Source organism: Falco peregrinus, chromosome 3 (assembly GCF_023634155.1).
Source record: "Falco peregrinus isolate bFalPer1 chromosome 3, bFalPer1.pri, whole genome shotgun sequence".
Taxonomy (NCBI): Eukaryota; Metazoa; Chordata; class Aves; order Falconiformes; family Falconidae; genus Falco; species Falco peregrinus.
The window spans coordinates 18,280,784-18,305,069 of NC_073723.1; the positions used below are offsets into that span (position 1 = coordinate 18,280,784).

Genomic DNA, 24,286 nt, shown 5'->3' on the forward strand with positions numbered 1-24,286 from the left:
GTGACACATTGTGAACAAGCACTTCTGTTCCCTCCATGCTTGTACACACTGCTATTATAGTCACCTCTTATCTGAATTACCTGACAGTTTCTCCTTGACCAGAAGTAAAGCCACATCTGTGATCCTCTGTGGGTGCTTTTCGGTTTAGCTAGATTTTCTCCTTACCATAAAACACTGTCCTATTAAAAATTTAACAGACAAATAAGTACTGCAAAGGGGGGACTAATATAAGGAGTTTGGGGTTGAGTTTTGTGGGGTTTTGAAATGGCTGAGTGTAAACTCACTTTGAGCTGTAATACATGTTACAGCTATAGTTATCTATGCTTTGCATATAAACCTGCTTGAAGGGATTTGTCTGATACATGTTTGTAAGCCTGACTGATGGAGGAGGCCAGGCATATGCAAACCTAACTGGTAGATTAGGGAGGATGACTAGCTATACTAAGGTCTAATTAGCTCATGGAGCATTAGTACAGACATAGGTCATTATAACTGATAGGGCAGCTCTGTGCAAATCTGACTAATGGGCCAGATTCTCTTAAGCCATTGTTCAACAGGATCTTCACTGTTCTGTTCAGATTTTGTCTGCCAAGCGATACAATGCACTGCTGTGGGTGGGAGAAAAGTCAATGCTTCTGTAAGTCGTTTCCCAGTGCATGCCACCAACTAACTACAGCCAACTCTGGTTTTGGTCAAAAAAATACAAGAAAGGGACTCTGAAGCCTACATAGGTTGCAATAGGGGAAGCAAGGGAGGAGGCAGAGGAGCTACCCACCAAACTGAACATAATCAACCTGACTCTGGGGAGAAGAGGTGCTAATGAGGGTCAGGGCTCCAGTAGTTAGTGGAATTTAACAGAGAACAGCGGGATGAGGTGGGGCTATTCTGCACTCTGTGGAGTAAGGGGTTGTTAACAGGCAAGCCCAGAAACTCCCTGTTTCAATAGACTGTTCTACTGAACTAGACCAAACTGCTTTAAGTGCAGTCCAGCCTTTACCTCTATCCCTTGATCGCCTCCAACTAAGAAAAAAAATCCATGGAGAAACATTTCATCTACAGCCCACACTACATCGTTACAGTTATCAAACACTACAAAACCACAGTCCCTAAGTTTTGCCTACTAGAGTTGTCATCTTCTCAGCAAGCCTTTTAAACTCAACATTGCACCCAAGCCCTTACTATCCTATCCTGTCCCCACACAACAGACTGCTGGGGAAAAAGTAGCATAACAACAGCTTGGAACAGAGGATGAGTACCTAGTTGAATAAACACTGTGAATTGTTACACAGGAGCAGTGGCAATGCAGTAAGGCACCAACACTTCAAGAGTCAGAAGAGTTATCATCAGCAACATTACTGAGCTTTTAATTTCTCTGGTTTTGTGGAATTTATCAGGTGTAGTATGTGTGAGTATATTTTAACATGGGAACTTTACATTTAACAAGGAAGTTTTGAGTTTATCTGGTGTACACAGGGTTTTCTTCAGTATTTTAAAATACTTTTCATGCACTGTCAGTGTCAACACACAAGTCTAAGGATAAAAAAAAATACCTGAGCTGGTTAAATCAGCTTACTCAGGCTATGCACTTAGCTCAGTTAAGTAAGATGAGAGCCCAGAAATTAGCCCAACTTGCTAACCCTTATTATCAAGCACAGTGTTTGTTACTCACAGTAGGTTATCAACAATGGGGCCACATTTGGGAGATACCGTGACATCTGGTATCGATTTCTGGCAGGATTTAGGTATTTTTTGAAACCTTTACCTCAAGTTGGAAAGATAATAAAATGTATACATACTATTAAGCAGATTTTTTTATTATTATTTTACTAGGCATTAAAAAACAGGCATAGCTATATACTGCCGCAAATCACAAACACAAAGAAGTCATGCTGCTTCTTTTAAATCAAAGCACTACCTCCTATCAACAGGAACAATGTGAAAGGTGAGAAAGACAGACAATTCAACATTTGCAGAACAGGTTGAGTGCATGTGTTAAGAAAACATGAGAAAACCATTATATTATTTAACGAAATAAAGGTTAAAAAGCTGCATTTAACTCCAAATATCAAGAAATGAAAAAAAGATATGCTCCACAAACCTTCCGTTCTTTCCATTTTAACAAAGGCCCTAAACATGCAGTCCTGTAAAAGTTAAAATATTCAAAACAATTCATACTATGAAGTTGCAAGGATTTGGTACACTCTAAACTACATGGAACATGTGGCAAGCACACTCCTGCTTACGCCCAGTATTGGACAGCTCAATGAAAAAAAGTCCAAAATAATGCAATTTATGAGGAAGCTAGGAATGAGAGTATTGACTTCTACCAACTCCTTCTTAACTAAAATGCTTTAAAAAACACAAATCCATGGTAGTAGCAGCCACAAAAAAATGTAATCTAATTAATGCTGTAAGCAACATTTTATATGCGATTCATTATAAAGCTGCTAAGAATTCTGCAGAGGGAAAATCTGTGTAGCTGAATGTTTTTATTGATAAGGTCAGTTAAAAAACATACTAGCAGAAAGAGTAAATGTTTTTAAACGAGTGACCTAACATTTAAAGTTTTGAGGGAAGACTATTAAAATAGCCAACATACACACACAATTTCTTGGAACAATTACAGTAATTAAAACAACACTGAACATTTGGAGAGAGACATTTTATGGAAGGCATTCCAAAACTGCCTCCCCGAAGACACTGATCAACTTGGGTGTGTTCAATTAACAGGATAAATTAATTTCAAGTCAAAAACCCCTGCTGCTGAGAATCATTCAGCTTTCAGCATTCACCCCCTACCACAGCCCCCTCATTTAAATCCTCGGACTGTCAGCAGGAGCTGATGAGATGGTTAATTTGAAAGACTATTTTCACTACTGATCAACTGAAACTACAACTCCAGTGTTTCCAGTAATAAGTTTCATTAAAAAAAAACCAAAACCAAAACAAAAAAAAACCCAAAACCCACCAAACACCAAAAATAACAACCACCATGATTTGAGATTAAGATGGCCTTTTAATTTGCACTGGCTATCTACCTCAACACCTACTAATTTCCTTACATTTCATAATTTTATCTTCCTTCTCTAGGCTAGGCTAAGCCAGACAGAGTTAATTCATGCTGACTCTAAAATGGAGACGCTACCTAGAAAAGCAGGGATCCAAACCACAGAGACTTTCAGTTACTCTCTGTTGTGACCTTCTGGAATTGCAGAAACAGTTAAGACTGCCTATTACAATCCTTAATATCAAAATAAAATCACTACACAACTGAATTAAAATTGCTTTGAAATCTTCAGGTAGGAAAAAATCTCTTTATGGACAGAGATACGGGATGCTACCCACATGACTGAGATCGTGGTTGAACTAGATAGTAAATTCAGTTTCAGTATGTCTAGTACGACATCAAAACCACCACAGCTGCATGACGCACTGATTAAGTGCAAACCACTCTGCCAATTCTAATTTTGCACAGTTATGCTCCATCAGGTAGCGTCTGTCCTTCTGCAACCGGCATACAGCCAGCATCAACATGGTATCATGTGATCTGGCTTATTTGACGAGAATGTGCTACCAGGTGATTTGGTACTGCACAGAAGTGGTATTAATGAACACGGGACCACAGCCCAAGGCACAGAGCGAAACAATTTGTCAAGGTCAACCACGCTGGCTGCCAGTAGACCCGAAAACAGTATCCAGTCCTCCTTAATCCCAGGCTAGTTTGCTACCTACTGGGCAGCACTGCTGTCCAACATAACAAACACAGTTTTGAAATTACAATGGGGTTCTGAGGATTTCTTTGGCATATTTGTTCTAAATACTATCCCTGCTGTCACCCTGTCTACAGAGCTCGCAGTTCCATGTGATGGTCCTAGGTCCAGAACATTTCTTTTCACCCAAAGCTCTGCTAACCAGCTGTGGCCCCTGCTGCCCCACTCCTACCCACACAAGCCAATGGCCATTTCAGCAACTCCAGTGTTTACACTGCAAATATTTAGGAAAATGTTTAGCTTGACAAATGTAAGTAACCACAGTGAAGTCAAATAAACCTATGTTCGTGTGCAAAGGTTTCCAGGGTTTAGTCTTCAAAAAGCACAACACATTTTTATGCTTGCTAGAAGACACACAGACAGATTACTGAGGATGTGCTATATAACCCACATAAAATAAAACACTACTCCTACTTCTTTATATACTGCTCACTAAAAAAATATTTTTAATGCAGCTCATCAAATGTGGACTCTAACATATTATTGTAGTGAACTATACACATAGCTTACTAATTCTGGGAAAGTAAAAAAGCAGTTTCCATCAAATGCTTAGCCCAACATATACAGAGACAGACACAAAAAAGTAAAGTAAACATTATAAAGTAAGTATTAGAAATGTATCCTTGTCCCAGTTTCTGCAGGAAACTGAGTACATGTCTACCCCAGTGCAATATTGTTTGAATTACTGTTTGGAGATGGCAGGACAGAACAAGCATTACACTATTGATTATGAATTATATCAAAGAAATTGCACTGAAGAAACTGTAATATGTTAAAGAACTCCATAGCTAGTAAATGCCAGACTTAACTTTGCCTGTAAAAGTTCTAATAAGCCCTTTGGCATTACATACACACAGAGGCATAACTACAGGGTCACATATTTTCCTCTACTAATCCTGCCCAAGTCAGGATAAAGATTTCATCCAATGTCCGTATTTTGCTTATTCTGTAAGATGAATTACTAGTCTGAAGTGTCTTCATTAATATATAGCAAGTAAACAAGAAATAAAGTTGGCAGTGAAGATACCAAAATAATGCCCAAGGAGACATCCATTGTTAACAAAAACTTTCAAGGTGAAGCAAGCTCTCCAGAAACCTATTTACTATTTGATGGGAGGGAAGACACTGCACAGGTACAATGTCTTTCACCAGGGGACTGACTTGCTGCTGCTGGTTCACTTCAGTAAACTGTAAGTGAACTTCAAGATAGATTAACTAGCTTCTACAACTATAGAGTCAGAATAAATGCAGTGAAAGACTGAAAGAGCTCTTTTATGTTTCCCACCAGCCCAAGAAAATACATATAATTTCACTAAACCCATTTTCATGGTAGCAGACTTCATAAACATCTTCCTGAGCCATTTCTGTATAGCAGAGGACTTTTTTTGATGAAAAGAAGGTATCAGAATTTTCAGGGCTAACATACAGGATTTCAGAACCAAGAAACACTGATGCACTGCACGTATCAGAGAAAATGCTCTGAACTCAGCTGGAACAGTAAAGGTCACAGTTGCAGATATGGATATCATCAGTGGATTTTGCCCCAAAACATGCTGTCATGACAGTGCTGCAAGAAGAAAAAGAGCAAAGTGCTCATTAGGAAAGCATCAGCACTAAACAAGGCTTTTTGTTCCATGAAACTAGCAATTTCCATGTCAAAAATTATTTCACTGACAACACTGTAATGGCTATCACAGTGCCAGTCACTGGCAGTGAGTTCTGAATCAACTAAAACACATGAGTCCCATAGGATTCATAGTCTTGCTGTTATCAGCTCAACAGAAAACCAAGTGACAATCTGATTTTGAAGCACAGCCCTGTCTCTTAACAGGCAGCAGCGGTCATCGATGACACTGTCAGTGCCTGCCGCACAGAGTGGACTTGGGCATCACGTTAGTTCTGTTGCCACAGCTGTGCCAAGGAGGATGGGAACTGGATGGAACCACACCCCCTGGTTGACCTTGCTAGTCCTCCAAAACCCACACTACAGGTGGAGCTACCACTACAGAAAATGTTTTTCTGGTTCGGTTTGCTTTGTCAAAAATGACTTGGATATATTGGCAGAACCTTCTCCAATAGGAACCGTGGCCAACACACCTATGCTGGCCAAGCCCAGGTAACAAAGATGTTATCTTTAAGTCCTTTTCATTTTCTGAGGCCAAGGAAGACTGTCCATGACACTACAGCACTATATTATGAGTTTTAAGTGAAGAAACCAGAATTCTTCTAAATAGTTTGCAAGTCAAACCTAGCCCATGGACGTTCTTGTTTTAACTAGGATTCTTCCCTTTTCCACAGACCCTCCTTAGATCACTCACAGGCTGCGCACTTGGAATGACTATGACCTACATCACTGAAGGGAATTACTCCTCTGTGGGATTAAAACCTACACATTTGGCCATGAAGATAACAGATCCCAATACTAAGTAAGCTGCTCTAAATTAATGACAAAGTGAACAAACACCTCCTCCTATCCCATGCCCAATGAACTTACTAGTCTAAGGCGAACTATTATCGAAAATACAAAACAAAAGTAACGATAGTTCCTGTACATTCTGTAGAGACAAAACAGCCCTTGTATAAGGAACATGGTGCACTCCTCACCTTTGCCAAAGGAAGAATGAACACTTGACAAGGTGTGAAGCCACATAGGCATGAATGACCGACATATCCAGACTTCAAGCCTATCAAGACACACACCTACATCAGTTGTATGTAGTTTTAGAGATAAAAACAAAAAAAAGAACATGTTTAATTTCACTTCCTGTGTTCAAACTGTAATTATCTTTGATCTGATTTACAGTTATAATTGCTCAAATCAGTTTCCATGCAGAACAATAAGAAAACAAAGATGTCAGCAGCCACTGACATGATAATAGAAATGACTCACCCAGAGCAACATGGGGAAGCTGGAGCAGAAGCTGGGATAAAATCCAAGCACAAACGCAACTTCCAATATTTCTATATTTTTCTTCCAGCTCAACACCATCTCCTTCCTAGCACTCGTTCAAACAGTCTCTTCCCTACCTGTCTATATGACCTCATGACTTCCCAGGCCCATGTCCTTTACCTTTCTGTCTGTCTCTTCCCACTCTCAGTGTCCTTCCTTAACATGGTTCTTAAATTTTTTCCGAAACACATCTCCTATGGTTTTTTTCCACCTCACTCAGGTTCAGATTTTATCCTCCTTCACAGTGCTCAGGCTTAGCAAAAGGTAGGCACAATTCAAGCAAGATAAATTGATGTTTGGCAGAGCAGTATCTTATAAGAGGAAGTACTAAGCAATCTTTGTCAGAGATGCCACTACCACATTCGCCCTCATCTGCAAAAGAAACAAAACAGCCCAGGTTCTCTTTCCCTGCAGGAGAAGAAAAGAGAAGTGGGAATAATGCAGCGTTAGGAAGTCAGTTATGTCTTTCTTGTTCTCTAGATCGATCTGCAATACATTGTGATTCATTTTATTTAAAGAAGTGTGGGGACTTCAGAAAATTTACCCCAGCTTTTACCGTCCCAAACAAGCCACATGCTTGAAAAGCTGAGATAGCAGAGTCCACCACCAACACCCCTGCTAATCTAGAGAGCAGAGTGGGAGTGAGAGCAGGCACAATATGGTGGTACTCTGGCCACTTGAGAGCCCTCCTAGAGTAGGGATAGCTGAACTGGCTAACTCAGCCTGGGTCCCAATCACTTGGATCCACTTCAAGAGTATAAAGAAGTCTGGAAGAGGTACTTCAGCTCTGTTAGTTTTTTGTTATACTTAAAATAAGAGTGCTGTCCAGACTTTGCATGGAAAGAACCCGAATATTGGCTAATTTATTTTAAGAATACCCATTAAAAATGAAAAAAGAAGCAGCAGCAGGAGTCCAGTCATTACACAGGTACAAGAAAATCCAGCAGCACAGGGAGTTTCCACAGACAAAGGATTTCCCACAGCCTATTGTTGGAAACACTGTGATTGAATTGCTCATTTCTTGCTCAACAGGCTGCTGATTCAAGCAGAAGAGGATGCTGGTTATGTTTCACCTTCTGCATTCCACCTACTGCAGCTTAAATCAACAAAAAACATGGCTTTTAAAAACATGTGACTATATCTCATGCTAGTTCCTTATTATTTACATCACATACTTTTATTGTACAATATCAACTTTTTGTCAATGTCATTTAAAGGTACACATAATGAAATAATTAATCAGGAATTTTAACTGCTGCTGTCTCCTTATCTTGCTAACTTCCAGTTGGACATTTCACTACATGCAGGTGGTTAGAAGGTGAAACAGAATATAACACATTCAGATTCACTGCTGTATGAAGAAACCACAGCCCAGAAGATGACAACATACAAACTCACAAAATAATCAGCTAAAATGTGTTTTGCAGCTTGAGACAAATACTTTTAACACTGTGTATGAAAAACAGTTTGCTTGTGAAAACAAATGACCTGGTGCAATTCCCCAGAGAAAGCCCTTAGGTAAGGAATTCAGATGGAACCGGGGAGCAAGCCAGTGGAGGATATTTTAAACCTGAGCCTTTCTAATAGCTACCTCCAGATGCAGTCCTAAATCCAGTAACAGTATCTGTTTCCCAGAAGCTGAGTTTAAGCTGTCTCTGACAGGTAACTGGAGATATGCTGTGCAATTCTAGAAGCATGGCACGTAGCTATCCTCCAAAACAAAGCATTAGCTGTAATTTTTTAGAGAACAGACGGTATCTCTGATCCACTGCAGAGGCTTATATACGTTTCTTTCTCAGAAAGGTTTGCTCAGGATGCTGGCAGTGCAAAGTACAGAAAATTCCCTAGAGCGAGGTAGGAAACAGAGATAGAAGTGTGGCTAGAGGCTAACAGATCAGCCATTACTGACTTCATAATCCATGTAGACTCTTAATGTGTTAAATGTCTTGGAGCTGCGTTTTTAAAATCTTAGGAATGAAACAGGGAAGGAGCTTGTTTTAGCAAAGCAAGAAGGAGTTTCTGACACAACATAAAAGAGCTACACTAGAGGAAAAAAAGGGGAAAAAATGAAAACCAACCCTTCCAGGACTTTCTATTTTTTGCACATAAGCATAGATATGCACACAACAGATGTTGCTGAATCCAATCCTAAAAATCATGAATTTATCATCGCCCTACCTAAACCCACAAAATATTTTCACTTCAGCCAAGCATTGAATCCTGAGCTTCAAAGATCAGGAGTGAATGCATCTGAAGTAAACAGGATTTGAGTGCTTTGCTGGTAAAGGCGTAGGCTTACTCTTTATATTCCTAAGGATGAAGAAAGCGTTTTGCTGATACACAGGAATAACGAAAGAAATTACATTGTTGAAAATTACTTGAAACTGCTATTATAACAATAACAGATCAATCAGTTAATAGCTTACCATCAAAATATAAACCTACTATGTTTCACTCAAGTCTGGATATACATCATTAATCTCTAATGAGGAGAGATGCCTGTGAGGGCTATGTTACGTTTTACTAGGAAAGCTTTAAAAATCATGACTATTCCAAATAAAGGAAAAACTTCTGATCCTTCCAGTTTCTGACAAATATAAACTAGAAGGTCTGCAATTATGGTGACATCTGAGTTGAAATGTATATTTAAAGACCGCACGGGGAACAGTGACTGTATTTAATGCTGTCCAACATTTGCTGACGTAGACATAGTTTTAAACTCATTTTAAACATGTAATATTTAATTATTTGAACGAAGATTTTTTCAGTTAAGCATCTCACTCAAGATGACTTTAAAAATTCATTAAAGGAAAACATTTCTACAAAATAAAAACCATGCGGGCGTTTCTCCAAATAGAATTGGTGGAAAATGCATCGCTTTGCTCTCCTGCTTTTGTTTTAAAAATAGCAAAAAACAACAGCAAGATAACAGCTAGACATGTTTAAAGGAAAAGCTCCACTACCTTCATGCTTTGAAACACAGATTTCACAACTTGAAGGGAAATCAGGGATGTGCTCTTGCCTCTTCTAGAGAAATCTGTACAAAACTGACACCAAAAAGTCTATTTGCAGACACTAAAATAGGTTACTTCAGAAGCTGAGTTCTGCAAGCATGATGTGGCCCAAAAATGAAGTGGTCGGGTACAGGGTGCCCCGAAATGGGCTGTTTCAGTGCCCGCCTCAGCCGTGGAGCCCCCGCTCCCAACACCTGGCTTGGGATGGTCAGACAGGACGAGGGACCTGTCCTGAGAGCGGCCAGGGACAGCCCGCAGCGCTGGAATCGGGGTAACGAGGTCACCGAGCTGAGGGGATTACGCAGAGTCCAAGAGCCAGGGACAGAGAATCACAGCGGGCTGACGGGCCGATAACCGTGAGGAAATACGAGATAATGGCGGAGCGGCCCGGGCAGGCGCGGGCGGGCGGCGGGGAACGCAACCGCGGCGCCCCCTGGCGGCCAGCGCCGCCGCCGCGCCCGGCCCCGCCCGGTGCCGGCCGTTCCCCCCCGCCCCGCCTCGGGGGGCCGCAGCGACCGACAAGGGATTGTGTCGCAGGCCGGCGACAAGCAGAGAGGGAGAAGCCCTCTGCAAGCTGGCGCTCAGCCGCCGCGCCCGGCTGGCTAGTGCAAAGGGGCTTACGCAGCCCGTGCTGTGGGCGGTTCACCCCGACAGCCCGACACCTGCCCGTGCTACCGCAGCGGCAGCCGGCGCCCAGCTGGGACCCCCGCCCCGGCCTCTCGCAAAGATGCGCGGTCAGGCAACGAACGAGACCCCACTTAACGGGCCAAACAATTAACAAGCTCGCCCCTTATGAAGCACGAGCAAATTCATGTGGCAGGAAGGCACTGGGAACCCCGCTCCATCAGTTCCCCGCTGCCACAACCATTCGTTTATTCCTGCCTCATTCATTATGCGTCTTCCATCTTCCGCAAAACGCCAAGCAGGTATCATCTGGGACTACGGTATCTTAACCACACAGTCCTCAGTCATTCCCAAAGCAGTATTCATCCCATATTCCAACCGGCACAAGGGTTTAGTGGGGAGGAATTGGAGTAAGACGCTGCATGCCAGCCAGGAAAGAAAAACAATAGTTGTACTGGCAACTGCAGTATTTTATACCCATCAAAGGCCTATCTTTCCAACTATGTACTGTTTTAATATAACATTTGTATCTATTAAAAGGTAATCTTTAAATAAGGATATGTTTTCATAACTTCAATAGAAGTGGCTGTTTACCTGATTTACTGTTTCTTCAATTGCTTCCACATAATGATTAAGTTCTCTGTCCATTGCAGCATACTCTAACATGACATTTTCAATGCTCTTAACATCCTCTGCATCATCTGAAAAACAAAATATTTTTGTACACAGGTGATCAGTTGTATTATTTTCAGTTTGCATTTCTTCTTTACAAGTATAAAGACAAGTATTAATGTTAGAATATCTAAAGCCTCTGTAAGGCACAGCAGGTGTTTTCAAGTTCCTCAAATAGAAGACTTTTTTCCAATTTTGCAACTGTAAACCTTGACATTTCTTGGGTAACTTGAACAAACAGCTTACTCAGGAAGACACTTCCCTTGTTTCATGTGAACGGGAGAGTGTGTGTAATTTCGTCTACCAACACCTAGTCATTAGACAATCAGGGTATTTTCTGCAAAAGTTGTATTTCATGACTCATCACATTGCCTCAGAAATAGTCAGAAAAAACTTAAATGCCCTCTCAGTACAAATGGTTCACAGCTATAATTAGACCCCTTAACCCCAATAAACATAGCTACCAAAAAATGAAAACAGAGCTAGCATTTTATAACCCAGGAAATAATGGAAAACCGAATAGCATTAGTGAAACAAGCAGTAAAACTTCAATTACCAGTGAAAATCAATGGATACAGGACATGTGCTTGGAAATTCACACCCCTTTTTACTCTCTTCTGCATTCCCCCTAATTTCACTCCTTTCATCTCTTACTACACTGCTGTTTTCCTGTCCTAACGTTGTCATGCATCTGCTTAGCTGGAGAAGGACCCTTTGTAGATGCTACAGGCATAACAGCCATGGCTGCATCTCCTGACACAGGTGCATATACCATACCAAATACTGCCAGCTGTGGGAGGACAGCCAGCTACCAGCTCCTAACCCATTTAGGAAATTAATAAATTAGGAAACATAAGTTTCCACTTTTCCTACTCCCATTTTTTCCTACCCTGCACTTTCCCAGTATAAAGAAAACAGCTGGAAGCGGTGGAAGAGCCCCGTCTGCTGTGCAGCATTAGGGGTTGTTATTTGATGGAGTATTCTTTACAAGCAGTTTAAGTAGCTAATCTGTGCTGGTGCTGTTATTTTTAGGAAGAAAATTGTGGTACAGCTTTTGAAATTACTTTTATTTTGAAGAAAGGAAAATGTCTTCTGATCTGGCAAGCTAGTGCCCTTCCTAAATTGCTAACTGTACTAGTACGTTAAGAGCACAAAAAATCTTTCTCGGCAGAAAACTAACATAAAGCATTTTATATGGCCATCTTAGCTTGAGAGCAGAATCTGAAACTGCTGCTGAAACACATCACTCTGAGATAGGAGCTTCATACCATATGAAACAGTGACAGATCCAGGAGACAGAGGGAAAAGCACTAAGATATATTTACACAAAAAAGTTACATAATAAGCCATACTATTTTGTGAACATGGCAATTACAGTCATGATGTTTCCCTTAATTATATACAGGCTTGGTATGTATCCATTTTTCATTAAGTAGATGAATGGATAATGCAGACAGAATCTTGGCATTCCTGCAACTTTCTTCTGAATAATCAGCATTTCCCTCTCCCCTTTCCCTTCCCTCCCACCCTATTTCCATATCCTATCTGGTAACTATGATCATGCTCTTTTTCCTTCCTGCTAGGAAGCATATGAAGTGTCTCCTTCAAGGCTGACACAAATGGCACTCCATGAATCACAGGAAAGGTTTGTGTAGCAAGTAACTGTCATTCTCCTCCCCTGGCCAAAATGAATCATATCCATGACATAAAGAAACTACAGTGGACTAAATCTTTTTTTTTTTTTTTTTTTTTTTTTTAGGGGAAAAGAAGTGCATTGTTAAACACCAAGACAGCTCTATTAACACCATCTTTCGTAAAAGTTAAAAAGCTTTAGGTAAAGAATAATAATGTTGCAACTTGAGAGATGCACTAAAATACTAAAATAGAAGCTCAGAAGATCAAAGAGGTAGAACACAGCTCAGGCAAGAGGGACATGTATCTGTAACTACATCCTGCCGTACATTCTTCACGTATTGACCGTTCCACCCATCCACCAGCATGTCTTAAATCTCAGTGATGTTCACCATTTTCCTTGTTGCTGTTTTTTCATGTACATGAAGTATGTTATATATACTGGGAATCTGCTGAATGCGTCACTAACACATGATTTTAGCTTGCCCCTGAAGGCACTATGGACATAAAGACAGATCTGAAGGACTATATGCAGGTCAGTTGTTGTCCATCCCCCATTTCTGCTGTTTGACAGATACTAGAGTCCATCTTCTACCTGCAATTCCATCCATAGTCCAAGGTACTGAAAGCTAAGAGGAAATCTCCCATGTTGTTCCCAGCCATTCATCTCCCCATCTCTTACACAAGATTTATAAGAAAACTTACATTACAGGCTATTTGATTTGCCATCTTGCCATCCCACAAAAAAACCTCTCCCTTCCCCTGATGAGCGGAGAACACTTCTGCCCTTCCCTGGTAAGGGGCAGATGCAGAGCAGAGCTTTGGTGCACATGATGAGAAGCTGTGGGTGACTATATGGGGATGTAAAGTTTTACAGCTCACCAAGGCAGGGATCCCAGCACCTTCAATGTTTCCTTACACCAGACTCCGCCACAGACTAATCAGAACACACCAGTTGACCTCATCTTACTAGGGAACAAGAAATTAGAAAAGACTTTTCTCTCCTCACCACCATCCCACAACTCACTCTCCCAAATCCCACCAACCCATTAATTTAACAGCATTATATCACAAAGAACCAAAATTTAATAATCATATCCAACTTTTGAAAGATGCAAAAGGCACTGTCCATTATCCACTCTGCAAGCCCTGCTGCTACTCTTATTTCAGTTGCGAGGAAGGCAGTGGGGATTCATGGTAAAGAGACTCAGGGCACTTTCTCTCTTCCAGCAGGCTGTGACCACATTATCTGCTGAACACCCTCCAGCCAGACTCCCGCTACAAAGCCAGCTAACTCTCCAAAGTACTCAAACCTTGCACTCTGCAGGCTAACAACCTAGCTCAACACCAAAATCAAACGCTTTGCAAGTGCTGGATCAGTGCCTTTCTGTTATCTAATCAAAAATTATCCTAATCTTGTTCCTAATTCATATCTAAGGAATGCATTCCAAACTCTCTGCATATGCTTTTAGCTATTGCCACAAAATACCATTGAAGTTGCATACTGTAGTTAAGTCTCCTTGTTATCTAAACTAAATATGTTGAGTTTAGTAAGCATTTCTCCACAAGTCCTTACCCTCACCACCCAGAGATTATACATTTTGCAATATTACATCTTTTACTCACAGAAAGCCCAGTTCAAGGCCATAATTTTCATTTTCAAAGCCCCATGTGCATCGTTAAAATTAGCTGGCTGAATATGCATACTTCATGACTGTGAATTCCAGCTTGCGTGACTTTATGATCTCTTTTTGTAATGGAAACGTGGATACTATTCTGAAGTCTCCCTAAATATTTACAGAACAAAGTCACATAAAGACACTAGCAGGAGTTCAATTTCTCATTTCTATTAAGAAACCAAACTGATCATGCACGTGGTCCTTACTGCTGATTCAAACTGTAATCAATCGGGACTGGGTTACGTATCACAAACCCCACAGTATTAAAACAGAAGTTGCAATAACAGGATAAAGTCAGCACTGGTTTAATACTTCCTATATTAACACTCATCTAAAATGCCACCCACTTATCTAAAACTTGCATTTCCTTCTAACATCTGAGTTCACATCTACTTTAGTTCCCCGTATACATCCACAAGTTAGCAAAATATCTAAAGATTTTACACAACTACCTCTTTTTCTGTGCAAAAGTTACAACATCAGTACTTGCTTATTTAGGCTGTTCTGCAGCCAATATGCAGCAATTAAAAAAAAGCATTCACTTCCACTGAGGACTGTCTCAAACACAGAACATTCTGGAATCCCATGAAATCACAGGAAGGCTCTAAGCCTACAAATATAACAGTACTTAAAATGAATGCTTAAGCACAGACAACACGTATTAACATAGAGATATATATACTTTTATATCTTTATAATATTGGCTAACAGAAGTCAAACTTTCAATTTAAAGAAAACGGGATATTGTCAGTTCTACCTCTTGCAGTATATGTTGAGTTGCTTTGAATTTCAAGGCTATGCACTGTTGCTTCTATCAGGCTCTTCCATCATTTAAGGCAGAAGAGGAATTGTCAGTTCTACCTCTTGCAGTATATGTTGAGTTGCTTTGAATTTCAAGGCTATGCACTGTTGCTTCTATCAGGCTCTTCCATCATTTAAGGCAGAAGAGGAATGGTATACCATTGCCCACAAATTTTGACAGTAGATTTCAGACTTTTAAAACACACGTAACACAAACATCTGTCACTTGAGCCAATAGCAACAGCAGTAGTAGGCAGTTGTCTTCATATGCACCAGCAGCAGATAAAATACACACTTTGCCAGCAGGTTTCAAGTTACTGCTGACAGCAGAGGAACACAGGCTCCCTGACTCCTTGATTTAGTTCCATCTTGTGGAGAAGAACATACATTCTCAATTCAGGATACAGCTAAGCATTTTTGTTGTTGTTTTTAGCAAGTACTTAATTTACAAAACCAAAAGTGCTAGCTAAGACACACTCCTCTGTGCCCCCAGTTCTGGTCTACTCAAAACTGTTGGTATTTCAAGTTGGACAATAAATCTTGAAAAAAACTATCAATTGACACACACTTTTAAAGAATAGATTCACAAAACACTTGGAGAAGACAGTAACAAGACGTCCCTCTACTGTCTAGATGTTCAGTTGTGAGAGGATACAGACATATTTAGGAGACACTGTCTTATTTTCCTCCTCTGTCTAGATATAGCTGGACCCTGCCATGATACCCCAGACTATACAGACCAAGAGGAACTAAAACAGGAGACTGGCTGCCTCTGCAGCACTGAGGGTTCATCTTCACTTTTTCTCCAGCAGGTACGTGGACAGCTCCTCAGAAAACTCTCACCGAAGGAGAATTCTTTCAAAATATCATCTCGCTGACCTGTAGCATATTTTATCTATTAGGCTGCAAAAAAAGCAGAAAGCCAGTACAGAAAATTCTGAACTAAAAGAAATTAGTAGCAATACAAAGGACCAGCAGAAGAATGGAGAAAACCAGTTTCATCTCCTGAATGCAGGTGTCCTCATATTAAAACCAGAAAAATGGTTAAAAGTAAAATACCCCAAAATCTCCATCGAGCCCTTTGGATGGGGAACTAACCTTTGCAACTCATAAGAGAAGAAAAACTATAGCTCATTAGAGGGCCATCAACCATGCTGGGAATGGCAATTGGTGGAGTAAAGGGGAACTCAGGGCAGTAATTGCAAAATTTCCCTCCATGCAATAGTCAGAAGCTACTTACTGCTGAGGCTAGTCCTAAAGAAACGTCCAGCTTCTCAGGAAATGCCTTAACTGGGCTGTTTCCAGCCATTTCAAGCTGGATTACCCTCACTGTCCTGTAACAAAGCCATTCTGCTTGCATAGAAAGTTTTCATATACACAGTTAGAGACTGAGCATGAGTGACTTTACAGGCCAACACCTTCACCTAGATGCTAGCACTCCAGTGAAAAGTGGGTATATCTTACCAAATGACATTATATCCATGAGAGAAACAGAAATCTACTCTCGGTGACCCTGCCTGAGCAGGGGGGTTGGACAAGTTAACCTCCAGAGGTCCCTTCCAATCTCAATCATTCTGTGATTCTGATACTCCTCAATATCCAACAACCTCTTCTCTAAACCATTCTTCTGGAAGATGGTTGAAAGTAAATTAATGTTCAAGTCCTCTCAAGCGATGAAGGAAGCTGAAGCTGAGTTTCCTATATTCTACCAAAGAAAAAAATCTAAACAGAAGGAATAAAAGTGAGAGGAGTGTTGGAGACAGGACTAATAGAACTCATAAAGCAAAGACCAGCACAGAAGAACACCATAAGCTGTGCCCTCAGTTGCACGAGAACTATTGCTTGTGAATGATTTCTGAAGTTTCACCTTATTTTCTATTCAGCTTCTGTTAAGAAATTGCAAATCAAACTACAACACTTGGATTCAGGTCAAGCATTTTGCTGTACCTGAGTGAAGTCTTCTGAGGTTTTATTTTGGAAAGGGCAGTGCTTTTCAGTCTGGATTTAAACATTTGTTTTATTCAGCAAGTAACTGAAAAAAAAAATCTCCATTTCTCCCTGCTTCATTTTTTTCTTTTTAAGTAGGGTGAGCCAAGAGTGTCTGTTAGATTACAGACTACTCCTGGCAAAAAAAACCCTCATCTTGTGTTACCAGCCATTTCCCTGTAGGCTATGACAGTCTGAAATGGGAAGAGATAAGACTCAGTGACCCGGGAAGCTCCTGCCAAGCCCACGAAAGTGAAACGCAAGTGCATGATATTGTAGAAAGAATCAGAATTTCAACAGAAACAGACCGTGCAGGGTCTGAATGCCCAGTTTGAAACATCTCAGTTGCTGAATGCCCAGTTTGAAACATCTCAAGGGGCCAGCATTTCCAGTGAGTGGGTGTTGCGCACTTTCTGAAAACAGTCATCTCAGAGTGGGCACGGAGAAGCTGAAGCACCCAGTATTACTAACCACTTTTGAAAATAACTTACTATATTATTCTATAATAATCATGAAACTTTTGCTCAACCTGAAACTCCCTTAAACTCCCTTGCCAGCAGAACTAGGCCAACAGTGCTTCTAAAAGCAACTTCCTTACAGTTGGGTTTTTTTTTTTTTTTTTTCCTTCAAGACCACCAGGGGAAGGCTAAAAAGTCATAACGATCCCAGCTTAGACTTGAGAGGAGTAACAAAGATCTATCTTACCAGATATTTCTGCCACAGTATCCATAGACCACAAACTAAAGGAGGATAATACCTCCAAACACCTATTGACACTGTAGTAACACCTAATGAAATAAACAGGGTTCTCACAGACAGTTTGATTTAGCAAAATACTCCAACATGTGCTGACGTGCTTTGCTGTACAAAATCCAAAGTAAAATATTATTCAACACTAATAGAGATTTTTTAATTTAGGCTGAGGCACACAATAAAAAGACATCAACTAATCTCTTATACAAGTAAAGAGAGTTTGCTTATGGAACACAAAGGGAAAATTTTTTTTATATCATATCTACATATTTTTTGCTACTGTAACCTCTGTATTTGATGCCACATATACAACACCAAGACATGAAGACAGGTAGTATGTACGCAGTTCCCCAAATAAAAATGGATGTTTGCTTGACTAAATATTAAGGCCTGTACAATTTGCGGGCTGCTTCCCTCCTTTCAGATGAGAGACCAGCACATGACCAGCACCTTTTTTCTCCTTACTAAATTCCAAGGTCGCAGTGAGGTTAATCTTTATTTCACCAATTAACACCTACTTAATTTTGCAGAAAGACCAATTTAAAGTTAACAAAGACACTGTAACTAGTAAGCAGAAGCATGAAAGATGGATAAAGCATTTACAAGATGCAACAGTTTTAAGAAGCAGCTCAAGCTCTCCTCTGTCATAATTCTGTATCAGTTTCCTGGCATTACGGTAGTATCGATGTAGAACTACCATGCTCTGTTCAGCAAATGAGTAAAACAGCATTCCTTAACACTATCTATATCCACGAGCCCAAGAAGAACAAAACCACAAGTTATGTTGACAGACAAGCAGCAAGAAAACACCAAGCCTGAGGTTCGTGTACCTTTTCTTTGGTAGCAAAAGGAGTTTCACAGGTCATTTCCCCAGACTCTCTGCTGCCCCTCAGCTAGGATAATATGACTTTTCACAGGGTCATATTATAAATTTGAAACAATCCAAGCTAAAAATAGCATTCCATCCTCCAAAACCAAACCAAACAACCCCAAAACCATGGTATTCCAGCAATTGAATCTGAAGTACAGATATACACACAGTTGTACCAGTACAATTGAGGGGGTGGCAAACTGTAGCAGGGTGGAGTTGGGGGGAAATAACTACCTCAGCCAGCTTGTTTGCCAAGAAAAAGTTAGAGGAACCACACCTGTTTTCTAAGTACAAGGCATATGCTATCTTCACAGAGAAATCTGACCAATCTCTTGCAAAAAAACCCCCACCTCTATTCTCCTAAAAGCATGCATATATATATATATATATATATATATATATATATATCTCCCTCTTTTCTCAGTGGATTTCAACATACGGTGAAATTAAGGCTGAAAACAACATTCACGAATAATTTTAATGGGAAAGGATTTTCCTATGACTAACAAGTTTCTTGCCTGTGGAGGCGTGGGCATGTCTACACCACACAATAGAGCATGGTTCAGAGCCCCAAGCTGCTGCTGACCTTGCCTTCCTCAGAACAAGAGATGGGAGGTCTGGGAATATTTAAAAGCAAGGGGTCTGCTGCTGTCCTCCTACCTATTTTCTCCTCTCAGAACTTGATATGATAACATTAGAACTCAGGCAAAAATTTTCCTGACATATTTTCCCTCACAAGGAACAGTGAAATATTTGTTAAGGTCTTGTAATTGCTACTCTTTTATCCCTCAGAACACTTTCTAAAACTGCTGTTTCACATAAAGTATTTTATTTCAAGACTGTTAATTAGCATTTACAATTTCCATAAAAGGTTCATAGGCTGCTTTATCTATGATTTCCACTGGAAAGGAATCCCATCAAAATCATATTTTTATGATTTTTTTATGAATCCAACAAGTTCATTTCCAACTTGTCAGATTTTTTCTAAAGCAGCACAATTTCTGCTCTATTACACAAGATCTCTACTTGCATATTATGAATTCTACAGAGATAATCCACCCCTTTTTTGTTTACAAGTCAACTGTGTTAATGCTTTCTCTTGTCAATAACTAATTCTTATCTTATTTTAAATTGCATTGACAGGTGGGAAATAAATATTTTAGTGTGAAGTTCAATTCTTTCTCTAATAAAAGGCATGATTGTTATTATCCAGCAGTAAACAATACCATGAGGTTTGCCCAAAAAAGCCCTTTGCTTGTGTTAATGAACCTATTATATTTCTCATCTCAGAGAAGCTCATTCAAAGTGCCCCTTCATTGAACTAAATGCAGTGGTTACTTAGATTTTCCTGTTTGAGGAAAGCAGAAAATGGATTGGGAAGACATTTCATTGAAAAAAAAACCAACAAAACCCAATGGTAAAGATAGGCAAATAAACTCTTTTTGCACAAGACCATCAAAATTCTCAGAAACATTACTTCGCTTCCAGAATTGGAGACAGCCTAACACAGACACCTGGCTAACAAGCTCTCATCAGAGCTTACTTAATCAGCTATAATGTTTTAGTAAATGCAACTATCTTGGTTCTGGGCTCAAGCTACCATAATACCCGAGTCTGGTGCAGATATATCCAACTCAAAACCTAATTGAGCAGACTAGAGATGCTGCATGTGGCACCACAAGAAATAGGAGGCACATGGTGGGTGCATCATCAGTGGCCTGGGCCACAGAAAACAGGGCCATGAGGCAGGACAGAAGCATGGGAGAATCACCTCGCTAAGTGAATGAGTGTGCAGTTTCAGTATGGAGACAGTCTCACTCTCTCCCTCACTGCAGACTCCCTTCGTACTTCACAGGTGTCAGTATTAGTGCTTCTGCCTGAGCTGCTCAACAAACTGGTCCAACTAAAACTTGAGCAAGCTGTTCTTCTTAATGCAAACAAAGCCCCATTGGCAGACTGCAGTGTGAGGCACACAACAGGGCCAGTTCGGTTCAACATCTGTATCGATGATCTGGGCAAGGGGACTGAGTACACCCTCAGAAAGTTTGCAAGTCGACACCAAGTTGGATGGGAGTGTTGATCTGCTTGAGTGCAGGAAGGCTCTGCAGTGGGATCTGGGCAGGATGGATCGATGGGCCAAGGCCAATTGCATGAGGCTCAACAAGGCTCAGTGCTGGGTCCCACACTTGGGTCACACCAAACCCCAGGCAGTGCTACAGGCTGGGGCAGAGCAGCTGGGAAGCTGCCTGGGGGAAAAGGACCTGGGGGTGCTGGTTGACAGCCGGCTGGGCATGAGCCAGCTGTGTGCCCAGGTGGCCAAGGCGGCCAATAGCATCCCAGCTTGTATCCAAAACTGTGACCAGCAGGACCAGGCCAGTGACCGTCCCCCTGTACTCATCCCCCTGTACTCGGCACTGGTGAGGCGGCACCTCGAACCCTGTTCGGTTCTGGGCCCCTCACTGCAGGGGGGACACGGAGGGGCTGGAGCGTGTCCAGAGACGGGCAACGGGGCTGGGGAAGGGGCTGGGGCACAAGTCTGATGGGGAGCGGCTGAGGGAGCTGGGGGTGTTCAGCCTGGAGAAAAGGAGGCTGAGGGGGGACCTTGTCGCTCTCTGCAGCTCCCTGACAGGGGGCTGTAGGCAGGTGGGGGTCGGTCTCTTCTCGCAGGGAACAAGCGACAGGACAAGAGGAAACGGCCTCAAGTTGCACCAGGGGACGTTTAGACTGGATATTGGGAAAAAATTCTTCACTGCAAGGGTGGTCAAGCATTGGAACAGGCTGCCCATGGAGTCACCATCCCTGGAGGTGTTTAAAAAACATGTAGATGTGGCGCTTAGGGACATGGTTTAGTGGTGGACTTGGCAGTCCTGAGTTAATGGCTGGACTTGATGATCTTAAAGATCTTCTCCAACCTAAATGATTCTATGAGCTCTAATACAAGTTAAAGCAGTAGAACAAGTATCAAACAGGAAGGTAAAACCAAGATAATCCTTCACTTCAAGACAGTCCAACACAACTTATTTCAGCTCTGTTCAGTGTTCCCACACAAAAAAACCGCACAGAATCTAAACTAAGTTTCCACAACCAACACCAACAGATTCGTGAAGACACAAATGAATACTCTTCCAGATCACAAATTTTAACATTATTGACCTAAAATTAAACAGCTGGGGGAGGAAATATGCCAAAAAATTCTGGGTTTTAATCGTCAAATATTTTGATTAGAAACTTCCAAACATAACTTCATTGGTTTTTTGTTGGGTTGTTTGTTTTTTTTTAACCCACAGTCTCCCATTTCGTTTTTATATTTCTCCTTCTACAACCTTTGGCACTACTGAGTTCAGAATTTAGAGAAGCTGATCAGTAGTCCCAGACAGAGCAAGGCTAGACTTCAGCTAACTAGCTGGGGCACTGGCTGTACTGCAACTGAAGCAGCAAGCATCTCAGGGTGGGAAAACAATCCAGTTGTATATTCAGCCTTTTAGACAAATCTGGCTGGCAGGCAACTCCCAATTCTACACCACTGTGAACAGAGCAGTGACATGTCTTACAACAGAGCTGACACTGGTACACATGCATAAAGGAATAAACAAAAGATAAATCAGATTCGTAATACACAGCTAACAATGGAAAGTTTGGGGGTTTAAAATCAGAAACACTGATTTGTTAGATTATCAGAAATGGGAATGTTAGTAGAATAGATATGAGTATCACCTTCAAAGTTAATTGTTAAAAATGAAGATATTTCCATATGCTTTGGAAATTTTCCAGTTTCTGTTGAAGAGAGCTAACAGACAGAACACAAGCAAGGTTAAACTACAGGAGTCTAGAAAACCAATCTCCCATGCAAGCAAAGGTCAAGTGATGTTCCCCACACAAAGCATCCAATTCAGCATGAATCACGTATTGATATAGTACTTGAAGTGCTAACCATGCAGCAATACTAAAGCTAGGACTTTCAGAGCCCATAATTTCTCAATATGACAAAAAAAACCCAAAACAAAAAACCCCAACTAACCCAAAAAAACCAACCCACAACCTAATCTTCTTACACAGACAAGGCAAAGGCAAAGACTGCACACAAACTGCAAGCATAATGAAAACCAGCAATTCATTCTGCCTCCAGCAGGCCTCCTTTGCATAAAACCTCTTCTGTGAATTGGCAGATCTCCCCTTTTTGGCATGAATTGCTGGTATGTGGCATTCATTCTGTTGCTTGCATACTGGTAAGTGACGGAGCTAAATCTTTCCATTGCTGGAATTTCATTTCCCGCAAACTTCATACAAAAATTACTCCTACTATGAGGAGCTGCTACTTTGTTGCCATGTGGAAAATGCACATTGCTGTGCAAAAAAGGGCAATGCAATTCTGTATAGCCTGGATCTCTCACATGTGCACAAATATTTATGATTTTGAGGGGAAACAGGAATTTGTTTGATGGCTTACAGTACACCACAGATGATGGTCTCTCAGACTGTTTTTTAGATAACACTGTTATCTTTGTCCACAGTAGAAAAGAAGTAGCTTTGTGGGGGCCTCGTGGCATTTAAAGGGGCAGTTTTGAGAAAACAGGAATGTCAATTGAAACCTAGTGTGGAAATGTTCTGTAACTAGATAGGAAGAAGTAGAAGGCTCCCTCTGTTCAGTAATTAAACAGAACTGGTAAACGATCACATAGCTCTTGGACATTGTTTTATTAAAATAAATTCAGAACCATATGACTATGCTTGAGATTTGTGTAGTTGAGATATATTAGTTGAGAGAATTTTCTACCCTTTATAATGATATGCCTTTGAATTTTGTTCCATCTAAAATCTGGTTTTCTATAAAAGTGACTGGGCCAAATCTGTGCACTAAAGTATGTTCAGTGGAGGAGAACTCTTGATTACCTTGAGATTACCTTGACATACCAGGACAGACTACACACCTCCAACAAGGCATGGTTAAAAGATTAATCTAAAAATACTGAAGAAATACAGAATTTGAATGAGTTATGGCATACCTAATTTACTCAAAAAACATCTGTGAATTAGATCCACACCCACAAGTAATAAACTTTAAAAAAAAAAAAAAAAGTCTTGTGAAAATGTCACATTAATCTATCCGTACAGTAAAAAGTCTACTCACCCACTGCTTACTAAGATGATTAGTAAGGAAATCACAAGTTAAACTTTATTCATCTGCTTAAGAAAAATAGGAAAGAGTTTGCAAGGTTGATTTAACTCAGAAGATATTATTGTCACTTGACATTTACATGCAATGTATAATTCCATTCCCACTTGCAGTCTGGGGAAAGCCTGTTAAAATACTTCCTTAATGTGTGAACACTTCTTGGAATTGTGCTCTTTTCATCTGCCACCTTCTCCTTAAGCCAGCTGGCTCCTTTTGTTAAGTCTTTTTTAATAAGAAAGTTCATTATATGTTCATTATAAAGCTGTTTGAGATTGTCACCTTCTATCGAGTGCTAATGCACATGCTTATTTCAGAGCACTCTATAGCATTTGTTGATAATGTCAAAAAAGCAGGTTCACAC

The 24,286-nt window shown here is 40.7% G+C and overlaps 1 protein-coding gene across 4 annotated transcripts in view; it reads right to left on the reverse strand.

Annotated features, from left to right (window-relative positions):
* NSMCE2 (NSE2 (MMS21) homolog, SMC5-SMC6 complex SUMO ligase) overlaps positions 1-24,286 on the reverse strand; it is a 136,079-nt gene that overhangs the window by 94,688 nt on the left and 17,105 nt on the right. For all 4 annotated transcript variants that reach the window (XM_055798583.1, XM_055798585.1, XM_055798584.1 and 1 more), the window contains one exon: positions 10,953-11,059. In XM_055798583.1, coding sequence (XP_055654558.1) covers positions 10,953-11,059 — 107 coding nt within the window. The remainder of the gene's footprint in view (positions 1-10,952; positions 11,060-24,286) is intronic.